The sequence below is a fragment of the Antechinus flavipes genome, chromosome 1 (genome assembly GCF_016432865.1).
Source record: "Antechinus flavipes isolate AdamAnt ecotype Samford, QLD, Australia chromosome 1, AdamAnt_v2, whole genome shotgun sequence".
NCBI lineage: Eukaryota > Metazoa > Chordata > Mammalia > Dasyuromorphia > Dasyuridae > Antechinus > Antechinus flavipes.
The window spans coordinates 58,936,283-58,956,522 of record NC_067398.1 but is presented as its reverse complement, the minus strand read 5'-3'; the positions used below and the strand labels follow the sequence as shown (position 1 = coordinate 58,956,522).

Below are 20,240 nucleotides of genomic sequence, written 5' to 3'. Positions count from 1 at the left end.
TTAACAAATATTAACAATTTGAGAATTTGGATTTAAAATTGGAGAATTGGTATTTACAATCGGCTTGATGAGAGAGCTAATAATATTCCTGGGTTTTATTTTATTTTAATTAAAACTGGTAAGAATTTATAAAACACTTGCCACAGAACAGGTACTATGCTAAGTTCTGGACAGACAAATGTGAACTAACCAGTCTTCAAAGAACTTACAGTGTAATGGGGGAGAGAACATATACACATGTTAAGTATATACAATATAAGAAATGAATACAGATAGCTTTAGAAGAAAGGGCACTAGCAACTGGGGGACAGGGCGGGGACAATGATAGGGAAATAATTCATGTAGAAGGTCGTACCTGGGTAGAATTTTGAAGGAAACTAGAGATTCTAAGAGGCAAATGTAATGGGAAAGGCATGAAGGGAAGCAGGTGCAAAGATCAATCAAAACAGAGCAAATGTTCTTTCCTACAAAAGTATTTAATAAAAATATCTCCACAGTGATTAGATATTACAAACTTTAAAAGCAAAATTGTTTATACAGTAATAATATACTTATACAAAATACATTGCTGAAATGTTCAGCACTTGAACAACCCAACCAGGAACACTTAAGGACAGCATACTGAAACAGTTGCAGACCGTCTTTTGGATTTAAAAAATTGGATTTTTATGATTCAAGGATGGAACTAAAGGAAAAATATTAGTATTAAGCAATCCCAAAAGCTTGTGACAGTTTGTATCTGTAAGTGAACAAAACTGGGTGGATGGTGACGTATTTGGAACCACTGACAAATTCCAGTCCAGGCAACACATAGATCCTAAAATCCCAGAAGCCTCTTTGCTTCTTCGCTCTGGGCCAGGAGAGTTTCACTGGCATACTTTTGTAGGAGTTCCATCTTCTTTCTTCGTACAAGAGCTTCCTCAATCTAAATACACAAATAATGAAGAGTCTCACCTCTGTTCAATGGGCATCTCAAGCCTGTTCTACATAAGAAACTATTGCTAAAAGCTATGTCTACAAAAAACCAATCAAGTGCAAAGTGGAAATCTACATTAATGGTCAAACGCCCATTTATCATCCTTTTGCCTCAACCTTCTCCTCTGGTCTGCAAAATGAGGACCTGGGAGGCAGCTAGGTGGTGCAGTAGATAGAGCACCAGCCCTGAAGTCAGGAGGACCTGAGTTCAAATCCAGCCTCATTCGCTCAACACTTTCTAGCTGTGTGACCTTGGGCAAAACACTTAAACCCCAATTGCCTCAGCAAAAACACAAACAAAAAAACAAAGAGGAAGTGGAAGAAAAATAAAATCTTTGCCAGCTCTGAAATTCTTTGAGAAGAGCTAACACTTACGTAACTTTAAGTTGTGCAAAGTACTTTTAAAATATCATCTTATTTGATCCTCATATCCTCCCTGGGAGGTAGGTGCTGTTATTATCACCATTTCATTTTATTTTTATTTTTTGCTGACGCGATTGGGGTTGTGACTTGCCCAGGGTCACACAGATAGAAATGTTAAGTGTCTGAAACCTGATTTGAACTCTAGTCCTCCAGACTTCAGGGCTGGTGTTATATCCGCTACACCACCTAGCTGCCCCTATTATCACCATTTTAGAGGAGGTCAAAAGCTAGTGTCTGATCTGCACCCAAAGCTTCTTCCACTTCCTAACAAGATCACCCACTGAATCAAGCCGCTTGTCAGCACCATCATTCAAAATGAAACATGTTCCGAAACAAGTTATCTTGTAAGGAATCATCCAATGGGCACCAAAGCAAGCAAGAAAGGCCATTGGGAGGAAAGTATATAGAGATGCTATCATTACTTTTAGAAAATAACTGATGATAAAGGGGGAAAAGTTGGACACTGGGAGCACTAGGGAAAAGAAAACAAAGGCTGAACTGTGTGCACTTGGGGTGATAAACTTGGCTCAAGGGATTTGGTGGCAACGTTTTAAAAGAGAACTCTTCCCTCTGAGGCCATGTTCTAAGCCCTGCCAACTTGAGCAGGCTTGTTCCTTACCTCTTGCTGGGAAGGCACTGGAACGTGAGCGATAAATTTCTGCTGCCCTTCTTCTCCTTCTTTCTCCTTGGCACTCTCCTCATCAGACTAGAAAATGGAAAAGGGACTTTTTACCACTCCAAAGAATTTGTTTCAAATCTGTTAACTCCCACACAACTACCTCAAAGTTAGTACACAGTGCTGATTAACTCCAATTATCATCCCACCTTACAAGTATGAGATGAGCCAGAAAAATGACGTCCCTGTTTTTCAAATACTGAGCCTAGAATCAAGAAGCCTGAGCTTGCTAGCTGTCAGGATTCATATTTCTTGATTCAGTCTGCTGTCTAGCAAGGGAACTATATTTCAGTTTTTCTGGGCCTTCTGCTGCTTCCCATTTTTCTCATATCAAATCAGCCAATGGGAAGAGGAATAAATGAGCTTGAATCAGAGCAGAGGTTGGTTTCCTTGTTATATTCTCTGCCATTTACTGAATAGTCTGCTGCTTCCTAACATTGTTGAATTTAGGTCTCTTTGCCTTTCATTTCTAACATATTGTACCCACCCTGCATAATATAATATTCTCAAAAGGCTTTATATGATCTCACTGCCCAGTGTTTAGAGAGTTTACTACTACTGTGGGCTGGGCCTCAGTTTCCCATCTATGAAATGAGAAAGATGGTCTGATTTCCAAGGTTTTCCAATTTAAAATTCTGACTCATATCAACATCTTTGGTGATGGGCTGAGCTTGATTTAATGAAAAGGCTTCATGTTTGTATAGATTCCAAATGTTTTCATGCAAAGGAAAAAAAAATACAGTTCTTCTCCAACCAACGATAGTGACCCCAAGGGGACCAAACATTAACTGAAAGTGACCAGCTGCTTCCCTAGCCATGATACCTCATCATCATTTACGGCATAGATATTGATTTCTTCCTCCTCCTCTTCTTTGTCACCTCGTGCAAGCCGTGCCTCTCTCTCAGCTTTCCACTTTTCTACTGCTTCTGCTATGACTGATTTAACAAAGGAAGAACAAGTGTTATTCACTCCCCCTTCCAATCAAAGTTTATTCAAAATCAAAAGAATCCCTTCTCCAGTTGTGCTACTGAGTGGAGGGAAAGAGAAGGGTATGAATGACTTCCTGAGCCGATGCTGACTTTTGTTCTGAACTTCTACAAAAACATCACAAAGCAATTCCAGTCAAGATGTTCTATCCAGTTCAATGATTCAGTAACTATTAACTTGCTTATAGGGAAAGTCATGAAGAAATGTATAAGGAGGCGCCTATCACTAAATGAACTGGCATTTTTTTCATAACCACTACATACCTCTGATGCATGCATTACTACAGACTTTGAATATTTGCTGAATGAATGCAGAACTATGTTTCTGTGATAATTCAAATGTTTGTTTCTAAAATAAAAATTTTTAAGATATGCTTTTCACCTTTTTCTTGATTTGCCCTTTTATATGACCAACTGACATATAAACAAGTCTGGAAGCTATGCAACCAATTATCTTTTTGTACTCTCAAAATAATCAGGTATAGAACAAAAAAAGGGGCAGTCGCCATAAAGCTCAATTTCCTTTTCCCTTATCTCATTATAGGATTAAATTTTTTAGAGCTATAAAGGAAGGTCATCCAGTTTTTTTCATTTTACATTTTATAGATGACCAAAATGAAGCCTAGATATCTATATATTTGGTTTGTTCAAGATTAAATCTGGGATGCAAACCTAGACCCCTTTGATTCTTAATCCAAGGCTGCCAAGTGCATTTGGCAAAAATTACCAAATGAACTGAAGGGATAGGTTCCAATGGGCACAAAAAAGGAGATCTAAGTAATAGTGGGTCACCCCAGGTATCAGGGAGCAGAAAGAGTAGCCTGAGTGCCAGAAAGGGAGAGGCATTTGAAACAAGTAGTGGGCGTGGTGAAGACATACAGCTCTGAAGGACCCAAGCACTCTGATTATTTCAGTGGCCAAGCCTAGCTCCAGAAACCCACGATGAGTCGTGCTCCCCACTTTTTTACACAGAGGCAAAAGGAACCCAGCCAACAAGAGATCATTCCGCCCTCACCCTGACCCTCACATGCCACATGGCCTTGGGTGAGGGAGGTGGTGTTACAGCCCTTGTCTGTCCTTAGTCTCTTCCCCAGGTCCCCTCCAGTTCTAGGTCCGCATGAGTCTATGATTTAAGATTTGTTTAAAAACAATCAAGATGAACAAAGATCACTGTCAAGGGATCAACAAACATAATTTATGTTTAGTCTTGCAACAAGTGATAGGTGGGTGAAGCAGTAAGCATAACAAGCTGGGGAAGGACACCCATCCAGGTGTTAACATCAAATGTAAAATGGGGAAGGAGGCTAAAAAAAAGCGATAGAGACACAAGAATAATGAACAAATGACATTCAAATAAAGAACCAATTTCAAGAAGATGCAAGCCCAAGAAGGAATAGATCTACACACAAAGAAATTTACCAAAAACTTATGAGTAACTTGTTACATGAGGAAATCAGTGAAGTAAATGAACTGAGGGCAAAGCCATCATAAGAAACATGAGCAGGGAGCACAGCTGAAGATGGAATCCTGACCAAAGATGGCAGTTCAGACAATAAGTGACCACTCAATGGAGACTTTCACTATAGCTTCTTAAGAATCTGCAATCCTAAATGTATTTTAAGCTCACTAATCACTTTGTTGGGTGTAACCACTACAAACCCCCAGAGCTCTGACTGATAAGTGTGGGGGGAAATTCTCTAAAAAGATGATGGACTCAAATTCCCTTCACTCTCACCTTCTGGGAAAGGTTTCACCTGAATGTCAGGGGATCAGACTTGAACCAGTTAAGACCCAGGGTCAGTCAACTATCCCTGATGGAGGCTGGGTGTCTGAGCAAAGTATCTAATTTTTCTCTGAATGTCACTTCTGTCATTTAAAGAATGAGAATGATAGCTCACAGAACTTGTAATTTTTTTAATAATATATTTAAATAACAAAAATTTAAATAATAAAATACTTTTTAAAAATAGTATTTTATTTTTCCAAATACATGCAAAGATAGTTTTCAACATTCACCTTTGTAAAACCTTGTCTTCCAAATTTTTCTTTCCTCCTCCCATCCCAAAATAGCAAGCAATCTGATATAAATTAAACATGAGCAATTCTTCTAAATATATTTCCATATTCATATGCAGTACAAAAAAAAAAAATCAGATCAAAAGGGTAAAAAAACAGGAAAAGGGGAAAAAAAAAAAACCCAAGCAAATAAACAACCAAAAAAAAGGTGAAAATACTGTGCTTTGATCAGTCTCCATAGTTATCTCCCTGGAGGTGGATGGCACTTTCCATCACAAGTCTATTGGAATTACCTTACTGCTGAAACGAGCCAAGGATTTGTAGTAAAAGTCAGATCAAATAATGTAATATCTATGAAGTGCTTACCAGAGAACCTGGCATATAATAGGTACTTCATAAATGCTTATTCCAAAAGAAATGATGAAGTCTGAATACAAACTGAAGCCTACTTTTACAACTTTATTATTTTTATGTCTTTCGATCTGTATTTTCTTTGGCAATCCGACCACACATATAATCTATATAAAATTGCTTGCTTTCTCAAGGAGAAGGGGAGGAAAAGAAAAAGGGATAGAATATGAAACTCAAAATGTAACAAAAAAAAAACTATTAAAATGATTGTTTACACATAATTCTAAATATGTTTGTGTAATTGAGAAAAAAATATTTATTTCCTTTCCCTGACATGTTTTAAAATTTTTAAAAACTATTATCACTATCAGTTAATATTATAGTTAGCTATTATTAGAATTATAATCACTGGAGGCATCCATGGACTGCTATGATTTTAATAATATATCCAAAATGCTTTTCAATTTTAAAGTGTCATATAAATGGCAGTAAATGTTATTAATATTTTTACAAAACATTTTAAAAAATATTTTGTTACAAATAAATACTTTACAACGTTTCCATTTAGAATAGAAACTCAGAGTCTATTTAACTGGGGAAGGGAAAAGCAGAACAAGTTGTGGTGTATGAGTGTGATGGAACATTGTCATGTTATAAAAATCATGAGAGGGATGGTTTCAGAAAAATTTGGGAAGACTTATATAAATTGATGCATGGCAGAATCAGATCACTGTACACAATAAAAACTATTGGTAGAGATTCTGATCAAGACAATGAATGATCCAAGACAATTCCAAAGAATCCATGATGAAAACTATCCATCTGCAGAAAACTAATCGGCACTAAATGCAGATTGAAACAGATTTTTCATTTACTTTACTTTTCTTGTTTTGGGTGATTTTTGTTTGTTTTCACAACTCCGCTATATGGAAATGTATTTCACATATCTTCACCTATACATCTGACATCATACTGCTTACCTTCTCAATGGCTGGGGAAGAGGCTGGAGAGAGAAAATGGAACTCAAAATTTGTTAAAAATATTAATGTTAAAATAAAGTATTAAAAAAAGGAATAGAAAGAAGGATGCTGTTCAAATGCTATCTATTTATTTACCTTTCTTTTCATGCTCTTGCTCTAAAGGTTCCAAAATGCCATCATCTTCATCTCGGTAACCATAGTATTCAGCATCAATAGCCTTCATGAGCTCAGCTCGAGTTTTCCTTGGAGGAGGAAGGGCTAAAAGAACCAATAGCCACGAAGTCACCTTGTTATGTACAAACAAAACTTTTAACTGGTAAGAAATATCAACATTTTGTTAACCCTAAATTTCTAGAATGTAATGTTACTTGTAAACTTCGTCTTACAGTCTCTGCCTTTTTAACTGATCCTTAAATAAATTCAGATATATTTAGATGGATGCTACCTATCACAACTTGAAAACCATAGTAGGCATTTAATCCATGCCTACTGACTGACTTTGTATTTCTGTTTAATCAAAGATGATAATGTAGAATTAGAATGTGGTAGAAATCTCAAAATGTAACAAATCCTTTAATCCTTTTGGTATGAAGTTTCCTTGTCTGACACATGAAAATTTGGGTCAGATAATATTTAAGGTCCTTTCCAAATTTTAATCCTATGATTCCATATTACTATATAGAACTCAAATATTTACCAACAAACTAAGATTCACTACCATATTTTTCCTGGTGTACCTGGTTTCTACAATAGCTTAATAAACATGCCAGCCCTCAAGTATTCCTCTACTACTCAAGGAATGCAAAGAAGAAAAACCATGTTACCCCAAAAAAGTTCCCCAAAGTCATGCCAGGGAAACATATATTCAGATATTCAGACCATTTTACTAAAGCTGAAAAGACAAATTGAGAAGCTTAATTTGGAATGTCTCAGCATTAAAAAATTGAGTGATTCTCTCTCTCTTCTCTCCTCTCTCTTTGCTCCATCTCTACCTTCAATACTCTTCCTTTTTTTTTTTTTTTAAATAAGAATTCATTAGTTCTTAATTAGGTTATTAATAGCATTTTACTTTGTGAGTTCTTTGTTCTTATTTTGGATCACTGTGTTACTGAGAAGAGCTGAGTCAATCACATTTGGTCATCACACAATGTTGCTGATACTCTGTACAGTGTTTTCCAGATTCTGCCCATTTCATTTTGCATAAGTTTGTAGAAGACTTTTCTTTCTTTTTTAAAATTAAAGCTTTTTAATTACAAAGCATATGTATGGGTAATTTTTCCAACACTGACCCTTGCAAAACCTCAATACTCTTTCAAAAAAAAAAAATTCAAACATATAAAAGAGAGATTTAGGAAATGAGTAAGCACATGATTTGTAAAATGATAGCATTTTAAGGTCAGAATGGACCATGAGGCGAAAGACTTTGGCCCCATTATTTTTAAGATAAAGAAACTGGGTACTCAGAGAGATGGAGTGACATCCTTAAAGTCACAGCTTAAAGCCAGGCTTTAGGGCCTCTAAGCTTAACAAGACCCCAGGTCTGCCTCCCAAGTTCTTCCCATTACATCAGACTGCCTTTTCAATTCACGTGAAAACAACTCTGTATTAAGATTTGCCTATGCTTTTCTCTCTTTGTTTTGTTTTTAAACTCACATAATTGTGCAAACTGAAGTACAAAGTAAAGGAGTTAGATACACAATATGCTGAGAAGTTAAGAAACTCAGACACTATTCTAAGTCCTATACTCAAACTAAAGAATCCTAAATATCCAAACTCCAGTTATCAATGAAATTGTACAAAGTATGTATGAAACTACTTACGTTCTTTTTCAAAAAGCTCTCTGACACCTGGTAGATCTTTAGCTGCTCCAAAATATTTGTAACCTCGATTTCCTGGAACCTCTTTTCCTTCATGGTCTAACATTTTAGGGCCAACTTTCTTATATTAAAAGAAAAAAGAAAAAGAAAGGAAAGAAAAAGTCTTATTTTAAAAAGTTCTTTTCAAAGAAGGTTCTTTTGTCCTAATATTAATGAAGTTTTCAAGAGATCATAACAGATAAACTTATATGTTGACATGGCAAGGTAGCAGAATATTCACCAAAATTCATAGACTTCATAGCTTGTGGACAAAAACTGTTTCTACTTTTGTCTTTGTAACCTAAGTACCTAACATGAAACCTGTTACATCAAAAGTGATTTAAGACATGTCCATTAAATTAAGGTACCAGACCCCTAAAAACAAAGTTGTGTGGTAATATTTATATACTACTATTTATAAGGCCACAGCAAATTCTTTTCTACCTACTCTCACTCTTTCCTTTTTTTTTTTGATGAAGTAATCAAAATCAGAGTTAAGTGACTTGCCTAGAGTCACACAGTTGTAAGTGTCAAATATTTGAATTCAAGTCCTCCTGATTCCAGAGCCAGTGCTCTAACCATGAAAAACCTAGCTAATTCTGTACCTACTCAAAGTAATAAATAGTTGGTTTTCCCCCAAAAAACCATTTGTTCAAGAAGTGACAAAATTTTGAAATGGCAAAATACTATGTATTTCTTTTATCCCTATAAATTCCCTGGAACAAAATAACTGCAGATGAGGTTGTAGGAAGAGAAAGCTGAAAAGAAGACTTAAGCCATTTGAGAAGGAAATCCTAGGGAAACATGGAGAGTGATGCAAGTTTAAACTGCAAAGAGAGTAAAGAAAATGTTGTAGGAGTCCGATATATAGGCCAAAATCAAAGACAATTAAAGAACTACAAAAGGATAAAGGATGATAAAATATTATTACGTAGTGAAGCTTGGATATAAGGAGAAGCTAGTTGATAAGGACAGGCCAGGTACAGCAGAAAAGGTAAGCAGAAGAATTACAAAACTAAGTGACAAAGTGCCCTGGTGAGGGGGCATATCAGTTGCAAACAGTTTTAACTTTAAAAAATAATAATGGGCTGTAAAAACTTTTAAGCAGGCATTCAGGAATAAGACATAAGCACCACAGGTAATTTTAAGAATCGAAGCTGAAGCTCTTAATCAGTGCAGAATCTGCAGCATTTCCACTTCTGTCCAGCTGTGTGACTCTTTGGGATTGTGAGTGTGGACTCATCTACATTCCAGAAAAAGTAAAGGGTTAAGAAAAGTGCCCTTCTATTTCTAGAAAGGCACTGACCAAAGACAAGATAGGGAACGAGAGGACAGTTTTCATAAAGAGGAAAAGAGCAGGATATCCCAGAGAAAAAACTAGCAGCTCATCCTTTTAAGAATGCTACAACAAAGACAGCACTACCAGGTGAGACAGCATCCACTGGGAACAAAGAGACAAAGACAAGAGTAGTAGTAATTGGTGATAATCCCTTACTCAAAGGGGGTTTTTGTCCAGCTGCTAACAACAATAAAGGTTTGTTATACTTCTAGGACATGTATCCAAGACATACTAATGAAACTTCCCAGACTTATCAAAACAGATGGTAACTATGAATCCTGGTGATTGATATTGGTAACAAAGGACAGATCCAGAAGGAACTTTAAAGGTATTAAGTTTTGAACAAGAAACCAAAGGACATAGGTTGTTTTCTTCCTCAATTTTACCTACTGAAAGCAAGGCATACAGAAGAAAAAAAATTTAAGTTGGAATGTGAATAGCAATGGCTTAGTTGGCATTATCCAAAAATCAGATAAAGTATTGTCACTAAATGATCATGGAAAACAGAAATATCATTAAGGCTGGAGATTTCTTAAAAATGAAAAAAGGATATTATTCTGCAAAAAACATTCTATAAACTCACTGAGTTTGATTTTGATTCCTGAGAAAATTCTACAATGGACCACTGAAGGCCGAGATGGTAAATATCTATCTACAAAGGGAGGCTGTGATTACAAAGGGACAGCAAAGGTTTATCAAGAACAGGTCAGGTCAGACTAACCTCATTTCCTTTTTTTTAACAGGATTACTACTAAGCCAGATGATGAGGAGAATCCCATGAATATAGATACCATGGATATAAATTTACCTACATTTTAGCATAACTTTTAATACCCAATAATATTCTCATGGAGAAGCTAAAGAGAAAGGCAAAAGATTTACTAGAAATAAAGAGAAAAACTCTGAGATACCACTACATACCTGTCAGATTGGCTAAGACAGGAAAAGATAATGACAAACGTTGAAGGGGACATGGGAAAACTGGGACACTGATACACTGTTAGAGGAAATCTATAGTAGAATACCCCAGGATCTATGCTTGGTCTTGTGTCAAAGACTCAGACAAAGGAATAAATTGTATATTTGCCAAATTTGCAGATGATACAAAGCTAGTCAATACTGAATGGCAGTGAGCACCCAAAATCTTGAGAAATTTTAACACTGGATTGAATCGAGGAAGATAAAATTCAAGAGAGATAAATATAAAGTTACTTGGATACAAAAAAAAACAAACAGGAGGCATGGATAGACAGCAGATACTGTGAAAAAGATCTGGGGATTTTAATGCATCGTAAACTCAAAGAATCAGTAATTTCATACAGCTGATTTATCCTTTTAAGGCATTATAAGAGGTATCAAAATTTCAGCAACAAGGAGGTGATAGCCTCACTACTTTGTCAGTATCATGTATCTTAAATATCATGTATAATTATGGATGCCATGGTTTAAGGAGGACACTGACAAGTCAGAAATGTACCGAGGAAGACAATCAGAACAGTGAAGGACTGAGTTTATGATTGGCAGAAGAAACTGGATATTGACTACTCTGTTGTAGTTATTATGTGTATTGTTTTCCTGGCATTGCTTGCTTTCACTTTAACACTTTAAAGCAACACTACTGGTTCATTCACCCAAGACATCCACAGCTGCTTCCTTTGGAGCAATGAACTTCAGGTCCAAATTTAAGTCCTCTTGGCTCTTTGGGAGAGGGTCCAGATCCTCAAAACACTGAGCTTGGTAAATATCTTGATGAAATATGGAAGTCCATTATTTTTCTTAGGTTGGGTGAACGGAATGAATTTCAAGTGTTGAATGGAGACTTTTAAGAAAATATTACATTGAAAGGAGAGTATATACGACAATTTAAAAAGTTATTCTTTTCACCCTTTTAGGGAAATTTCTTTATCCAAGAAATGTTTTTTCAACAAATTTCATTAAAGTTTCATTTAACTTACCCCGTAATCAGGACCTCCCAGCTCCTTTATCCGAACCTCCCAGTGTCCTTTCTCTCTTAGCAGTTTATTAATTTCATCATTCAGATCTCGAATTCTGAATTCACCTAAACCAGCTGAAAATGAAAACATTAAGAATTTTAGTTCTATTTTAATTTTTTATAAAAAGTTTCCCCCATTTAGGTCTTATTGAGAAGGAAAGAACACTTCTTATTTCAAATCTACAATCTCTCTCTCTCTCTCTCTCTTTTTAATAACTTTTTATTGATAGAACGCATGCCAGGATAATTTTTTACAGCATTATCCCTTGCATTCACTTCTGTTCCGATTTTTCCCCTCCCTCCCTTCACCCCCTCCCCCAGATGGCAAGCAGTCCTTTACATGTTGAATGGGTTGCAGTATATCCTAGATACAATATATGTGTGCAGAACCGAACAGTCTTCTTGTTGCACAGGGAGAATTGAATTCAGAAGGTATAAATAACCCGGGAAGAAAAACAAAAATGCAAGCAGTTTATATTCCAAATCTACAATCTCAAGAACTTTTCCTAATGCTGCCTCATCTTTAGTTCTATCAATTATCAGAATTAAATCACTGCAGTAAACACTGGGGGAATCTTCCAAAGGAAAGAATGTGTATAAAGCACACTGCTGCTCCCTTGACAAGTAGGGAAAGGTGATTCATTTTCAAGAAACCTTACAGATAATTAATATTTATGCTGTCCCTAAAGTTAAAGCCATTAACAAATCAGGTCTATGGAAGACCCTACTACATTACCATGTCCTCTCTGCCATAATGCAACTTCCTGAAATTACACCGTAAAAAATGCATGGCTTTCTGTTCTTTTCTAACATTTTGGTACAGCAAAGGGAGGTAACATATTGAGTCACCCTTGGTGGGACTAATCCAGTTTCTAGCAGTAAGTACATGAATAAGGGAGAGGCTCTTATTTTGCTGTAGTCCTGGTTATCAGGACACTATATGACCTGAAGTTGCAAGAAACATTTAGCAAGCAAGGAAAAAACAACATTCATTTCTCCATGAGCAAACATCTCTGCTAACAAAATTCAAATAGGAGGAAACTTGTACATTGATTTGAAAAGGCTAATAAAACTACCTTATCTAATACTTAAGAAACATGTGAAAACATGTTGTATCATTAACTCCATTAAACAGGTTAAATAGGAAACACCTAAACCTGCAAGATGAGAAACATTCTAGTAATCAAATAATTTTATTTTTCAAAATAAGCTCATATAAGACACAAGGATATTGTTGGCAAGAGATCTCCTATAATACAACCTGAATTTGATTCAAACTGAGTTTGCTTTTCTTTGTGACCCCAGCATTTACCCCCATGTTTCACATGGATAAAGCCTGTTGAATACTTATTGACTGATTCTCCTCTCCGAACCAAATATACATATTCCCCAGCTGAATTGTTCCCACTATCTTTTCCCATAACCTCTACTCTGGGTTTTTTCACCCATTTATTTAAACCCCAGTGTATCAACAATGTGAACCCAACTATGAGGAATGGTGAATAAAATCCATTAACTTATACTTCTTTTTTTCTTTTCAGCCATTTTATTGTTCTTTGTGGATATGCCCAGGATCAGTATTCTTTCTTTCTTTTTTTTTTTAAATTAACTTTTTATTGACCCTACATATGTACTCACTTCTGTTCCGACTTTTCCCTTTTACCCTTCCCTCCCTCCATCCCCTCCCCTAGATGGCAGGCAGTCTTATACATGTTAAATATGTTATAGTATATCTTAGATACAATATATATGTGCAGAACTGAACAGTTCTCTTGTTGCACAGGAAAAATTGGATTCAGAAAGTTATCCTGGGAAGAACATTAACTTATTTTTAAGAATCACATCTTATCCCTCCCTATAATGCAAGCTCTCTAAAGGTAGGCATTATTTTGTTTTTCACCTTGGCATTTCCTATGTTTATTACAACCTTTTGCCAGTCTAACTGAATATACTAAATTAAGAATAAAATCTTCCTTACCATTTTGAATTTGTGCCACTTTTTTTGAAATCTCCCCAATAATCTGCAACAAACAAAAATATTTTTGCTTAGTTCTGAAACTTAATGGAAAAAATATATGTTGATTTTTAAAAAATTATTATTCAAGAAGCCAAAAATAACTTAGACAATGACACAGTTCTAGGATACTACTAGGAAAGATAACTTTATATGGATAACAGAAGACTTAAAAAAAAAAAAAGCTTTTGCTAAATTCATCTTTAAGTTTTCATAAAGATTGAGAAAATTAATTAAATCACTTTCCCTCAAATTGCAAAAATATTTTTGCATAGTTCTGAAACTTTCTGGAAAAAATATGTACATTGATTTTTTAAAAATTATTATTCAAGAAGCCAAAAATAACTTAGACAACGACAGTTCTAGGATACTACTAGGAAAGATAACTTTATATGGATAACAGAAGACTTAAAAAAAAAAACTTTTGCTAAATGCATCTTTAAGTTTTCATAAAGATTGAGAAAATTAATTAAATCACTTTCCTTCAAATTGTGACAATTTTTGGATCACTTTTGCAATGGCTAAATTATTATTATTTTTTTAAAAATCACTACCTAGAATGGAAAAATCAAGAGTAATGAAATATAAACAATACTTTCAGGATTTCATTGGTATGAATATGCATCCTTCCAGTGAGACATATTTCTACTTCTCAGTGCCTTAGTCTAGCAGAAGATTTTCATGACTTGCTACAACCTATAGATTAGATAGATAGACAGAAAGGCAAACAGACAAGTAAATAAATAAATCATCCAGCTGGTAAGTCAGCCTTCTACTGATGAATTTTCTTTAAATTCACTTAGGTTAATTAATAAATAATAGATAGTTTACTACTGGGCCAATGTGCAGTGATTCCAGGTTATGAGGACCTGTCAAAATGTGTGTTCCAAAAGACACAACCTTTTAGAACTCAGGATCACTTCAACACTATAGGACAACATTGGAGTAAGTCACTAGTAGAGGAAAATAGTGAAAAGAATAGCATATAAGACCACAGAGTGGAATAAAAACACAAGTTTCTCATCAACTTTTCTAGGTCTTGGTTTCCTCATCTGTAAAATAAGCGGTGCTTTCCTATTCCTATAGGTAATGAAACTTATGATGGTTGGCAATATCCATATGCCACTAAAATGATATCATTGAGATACTAAAGTAGATTTATTAGCACATACCATGACCTCCACATTCTTTTTGGTAGAACTACTAGCTGCTGATTTATGTGACAAATACTCTTCTATACCAAGCATACCTGTCGTCGCCATTTCTCAGCTTTAGGTAGCTCATTACATTCAGAGGCAAGAAAAGGTCTTCGTTCCTGAATGAAAGGGAAAATATGGATGTTGATGTTGCATTTTTTCCTAAAAGTCACATGATATAAATAATTGGCTACAATTGTGGGAGTCTCCACCTTTGACAATCCCTGAATTAAAGCAAAAGTTCTCTGTCCTCAACCTGCCTTACTGACTTTATTTCAGATACATCTGCCTTAAGTACATTGGCTTATGTTTCTGAGCCTTTTCTCTTTCCTTTACCCAATTTCCCACTAGCCATCACTAGAGGAAGAAGGGATGTCCAGGGATTTCTTTTAAAATATATTTTGATTGAAGCCACTATGGCCATCTCTTACCACCTATCAGAGACAGAATGGATCTCATTTTTTATTCTTAACTAGCTCTTTAGTTTCAGATGGTATCAATAATTGGAATTCAAATATGAGGACTCACAGGTCCTTCAAATATTATGAATATAATAAAGACCACATGGAATTCTAGGGCAGTGAATGTCTAACATGTACCAAGAGAGAAGACTTACAGAAATCTATCTGTGAGACATTCGAATTCAATAAATAAAAATAAGGTAAACCAACCTTAACTTTCCCTTCTTCAAGTTGAGCTTGGCGAAATCTCGCTAAGGCCGTCCTAAAATTGAAAGAGGAAATTCCATGAGTTTACTTTCAAAGATTTCTCTGTATGCTAACCGATTGTGAGTCAAATGGATAACCTTAACTCAGCATTGAAGTTTAAACTACTCATGGACATAATGACTAAAAAAACACATAGTTTCTAAAGAATAGCAAGAAGCCGAGGTGTGGGTCATCCCATGCTGTCAGGAATTCTATGTTTACCCCATGCTGTCAGGAATTCTATGTTTACTAGTCCTTGGACAACCATCACTACAAATACTAGTATCTTTATTTTAAGGGTCACAAACTACACAACTTAGAGTTACTATAAGGAACAGGGCAAACTATGTAGCCATTACTGGGTTTATATCTTTCTATTTCTGGTAATATGAATAACATTGAATAACTTGATCTTGAATAGAAACCCAACACTTTCATTCTCTATAAATGTTTTCTGCTGAAAATGAAAGGCACTTCTACCCACTATAAGTTCTGTTGGCTGTGTACTAAACATTAAATAGAAATGGTGATGAAAAGGAAATGCTATGAATTTGGAAATGGATGGGAGATTTCTCTAAAGTGTGCTTCAATGGCTGGTTTAACATGCAAAAGGTTTATAAAGATATTTATTCTCAAAGCTCTCATAATTTAGTCTCAGAAGGATATTTCAAATTAGAAAAAAGTTGGTACTTACATGGCCTTTTCTGCATTTCGAGCCTATGGAAAGAAGAAAAATTGTCCATATTTATTTAATATATTGCTTAGTTGGGTGCAGCTTTATATAATACAAGGGTGCACAAATACAAACAGAAAATAGGGTCCATTAAACTTGTGAATCAAAATGATAAGGTAACAAAATTCAGGAATGACTTTCCTTGATCATCCAGATTGACCACTACACTGAACAATGATAAAAAGGAATTCTTAAATAAGGGACTTCAAAATTATAATAAAGGAGAAATAGGAGCATGGTATTCAAATAGTTTGTAATTTAATACTGTAGTCTATTCCTCAAACAGAAGTTTTCCAAAGGGTAATCAAAGCACTAGACAATGAATATATAGAACTATCCAGTCTTGACAACAGCGAAGTGGGCTATCTAGTAAGAAATTCATGCTTCTTTCTTCTTTTGGATCTTCTCCCTTGTGTTTGTAAATTTTACATGCTACCACCTCTAATCTATATTCTGAATTTCTGTTGAAATTATAGTCAATCCTACAAAGTTTAACATTTAAATTTAACTAGAATTATTTTGTTTTAAAACTTTGTTTCTCCAACAAGACTGTAAATTCCTTGAGAAAAAGTCATTCAGTAAGTCTAATTATGCAGTGTCACAAAGATCTGTATCTTTTTTTTTCCTACTTCAATAATTGGGAGAAAGAGAAAATTCATTTTTGTTAAATGAATAAAAAAATCTTAATTTTAGAAATTATCAACTAGATAGATCTAGACATAGACAAATATCTCATATCTATGTATCTGATAATTGTGCATATCTTGGATACTAAACCTTTATCAGAGAAGTTTGAAACAAAGATCTTTTTTCCCATTTGACTGTTTCTCTTCTTATGCTAGGTATAAACATTTTGTCTGAGAAGCTTTTCAATTTCATATAATCAGTCATCTCTTTTCTCTTTTTTAAATATCTCTATCCCTGGTTTGGTTAAGAATAGATCTCCTTAAGCTATAATAAAATAAATTTATTTATTTATTTTTTTAATAAAATAAATTAAAAAAAAAAAAAAGAATATATTTCCTTCCCATGGTTGTGGGAGATATGTTAGCAGCTTCTAAATTTTTTTAGAGGATGATCTCTAATATCCATTTAGAATGTATTGTGAAATATGGTGTATGGTATTGATTGGTTCATCACATAATGGTATCATCCCATATATCTCCTTCCCTTTGTGGTAACACTCCTCGAGAAGGCCATCTAATAAAATGGGCACCTCCATTTCCTTTCTTGTTTATTCCCTTCTCTACTTCCTATCACATCATTCAAACAAAATTGCTGCTTCCAAAGTTACTAGTGCTCTTTTAATTATTAAATCTAATGGCCTTTTCTCAGTCTTCATCCTTGACTTCTCTTAAGTGTGACAGTCTCCTTCATACTCTCTTCTCTAGATTTTAGGATATCACTCTATTCTGTTTCTGCAATACTTATGTGACCAATTACTTCTCAGTCTCCTTTGTTGATCTTTTGCCAGATGATGCCCACTAACTGTGGGTGTTTTCCAAGACTAACTTTTTCCCCTCTTTACTATTTTGCTTGGATTTAATCATCATTTCTAGGATGATGAGTCACAAATCAATTTAATCAGCCCCAACTTCTCTGTTGATCTCTTGTCTCCATTTAGCTGCTGGACATCTCAAATTGACTTTTAAACTCAGACATATTCAACTCAATATGTACAAAATCAAACTCATTCTCATTCCTTCACACTCTTCCCCCTCCAAACTTCCCAATTACTGTAAAGAAGACCACCATCTTCTCAGGACCCCAGGTGAGCAACTCCAGGTATTATCTATGACTCCTCATTCTCTCGTTCCCCATATCCAATCTACTGCCAAGTCCTGCCAATTCTACCTTGGTAACATCTCCCGTCTCTAATACACAGCCCCTCTCTCCTCTGACACTGCTACCATGCTGGTGCAGGTCCTCCTCCCATCATATCTAGACCACCTGGCATAAATCTCTCCCCATCAAGTTCATTCTCCACCAAGCTGTCAAACCCATTTTCCTAAAACACAGACATGAGCATATTACTTTCCCCTCTACCCAATTCAATAAAATCCAGTGGCTCACCTTTCCACCTCCAGAATCAAATGTAAAATTCTATTTGGCAGTCAATGGCCCTTAAACTGTACTTCCTCTCCTCCCCGAAGGCTCAACTCTTCTTCTGCTTGTCTTTTTATACCTTCCTCACCCCCACATATTCTGCAATCCAGAGACACTGATTCTTTGCTTTTCCTCTAACAAGATGCTCCATCTCCCAACTCTAGACCTTCTCATCCCTATCTCTGAGTTAATATGACTTCCTTCAAGACCCAGAAAATGCTCCTTGGACAAGATGCCTTTTCAGACTCCCCTCTCCTTCTGTTGAGTATCTCAACTATCCTGCATTGTTCCCAACTGACTGCATGTTTTCTCCATTAGACTGTGAGCTCCTGGAGAGCAAGCAGGGAGCCTTCTTTCATTTCTTTTCTTTTTTTGGGGGGAGAAGGGAGAGGAAGGCCTTTATTCCAGTGACTGGAACATTAATATATGTACATTTTTATTTTTAATGATTTTAAATTAACATTTTAAAAATACTTTAAAAACACTTTAATATATGCTTGGTGACTGAACAACAAACTATTATGTGTATCCAGGAAGATACAGTGAAAAGAATGCTGGTTTTGGAGAGGATGTGGATTCAAATTTTAGTTCTATTACTACCTGTGTGAAATTGGGCACATCATTTAATCTTTCTAGACTTGTTTCTTTATCTATAAAATGAGAGGCTTGGATAGGATGACCTCTACTGTAACCCTCCTTCTGATCAACTTCAGTAAATTATACTGTTAGCACCTACTTAGCTCCTATCTCTTTAGATATTCTCTCGGGTAAAATATTATCAACTAGTTGATTCAGTTAAATAAGCGTGTAATAAAGTGCCTACTGTGTGTAAGGGCTCTGTACTAGATTAAAAATGTTGCTATCATTCATTTTTATTTTTTAGGGCACATTATCAATAAATATTTTCTCAATTAGCTATAACTGTACATAGCAGATCAAGTGATAAGAGGGTCAAGCTTCAAGGTGCGTTTAAAAAAAAAATTTAGACAGAGGTTTACAAAACCCTTTCCTTACAATAAACCCTTTCGTTCGATAGCATTAGTATTATTATCATTCCATTTTACAGGTTAGCTGGATTCAAACCCAAGACTCCAGACCCAAATCTTGCTCTTCGCCCACTTCTCTAGGTATAAGGGGACCCTCCGAGCCCAAAGTGACAGAATTTCACCCCGCACACAGACTTTGAAGGAGATGCACGGACAGAGAGACTTCGGCCCCTTTCTCACACCTAGCAGATAATGCAGGTGCCATTTGACAGAAGAGGAAACTGAGGCTCAAATGGGGAAGCAGGAGTCGAGCTCGAGCTTGGAGGGCTGTTTTCTTTTACTGCTACTGATTTTCAGCAGGTGCTGTGTAAGTGCTGATGGGCCATGGCCTCTCTCCATCAGTCAATCGGCATTTATTAAGCGCCTCCTCTGAGCCAGGGACAGAACGAAGCGCTGGAGAAAAAGGACGATGCCTGACTTCAGGGAGCTTACAAACTAGAGCTTTTCTGACAGTGACCTCTCCTCACCCACTCCACAGGAGTTCCTGGCTTCAAATTCTCCGGGGCCCCTCACTCACCATGCTGCTGCCGCTTGTCCCGGGACGCTTCGGCTCCCACCACTTCGACTCCGCCGGAAGTTGACTCCTGCAAACCCCCGCCTCCCACCTGAGCCAAGTTAAGACAGCTATGCCCAGCTACCGGTTGACCCGGAAAAAATGTGAGGAAGAACAGGAAGTGAAAGGAGACTCAAAGTTAGGAGGGAAGCTTGGATCTGAACGCCTGCGCACTGGGAACACCGGGCGAACGAGGCCCATCACGCTTGCGCAATTCATCTGCTTTGGAGGAATGTAGTGGAAGAGAGCGTGTCTTCCGGCCTTCTTTGCGCCTGCGCAGTTAAGACGT

The 20,240-nt window shown here is 36.1% G+C and overlaps 1 protein-coding gene across 1 annotated transcript; it reads right to left on the bottom strand.

The window, feature by feature from the left end:
- Positions 1-457: 457 nt before the first annotated feature.
- ISY1 (ISY1 splicing factor homolog) lies at positions 458-20,040 on the bottom strand. The gene is made up of 11 exons (XM_051983446.1): positions 19,916-20,040; positions 16,208-16,230; positions 15,478-15,529; positions 14,860-14,925; positions 13,575-13,617; positions 11,559-11,671; positions 8,229-8,346; positions 6,544-6,666; positions 2,898-3,010; positions 2,018-2,104; positions 458-925 (listed from the first exon to the last, which is right to left on the bottom strand). The coding sequence occupies exons 1-11, from the start codon at positions 19,916-19,918 to the stop codon at positions 818-820; spliced, it is 849 nt and encodes a 282-aa protein (XP_051839406.1). The 5' UTR covers positions 19,919-20,040; the 3' UTR covers positions 458-817.
- Positions 20,041-20,240: the final 200 nt, after the last annotated feature.

What these genes read in the sequence shown, in the direction of transcription:
- ISY1 (XM_051983446.1), bottom strand. An exon ending in CTGAGAAATGGCGACGACAG is followed by an intron (nt 13,618 to 14,859) that starts GTATGCTTGGTA and finishes TGTTTGTTGCAG; the next exon opens with ATTATTGGGGAGATTTCAAA. An exon ending in AGTGGCACAAATTCAAAATG is followed by an intron (nt 11,672 to 13,574) that starts GTAAGGAAGATT and finishes TTTCATTTTCAG; the next exon opens with CTGGTTTAGGTGAATTCAGA.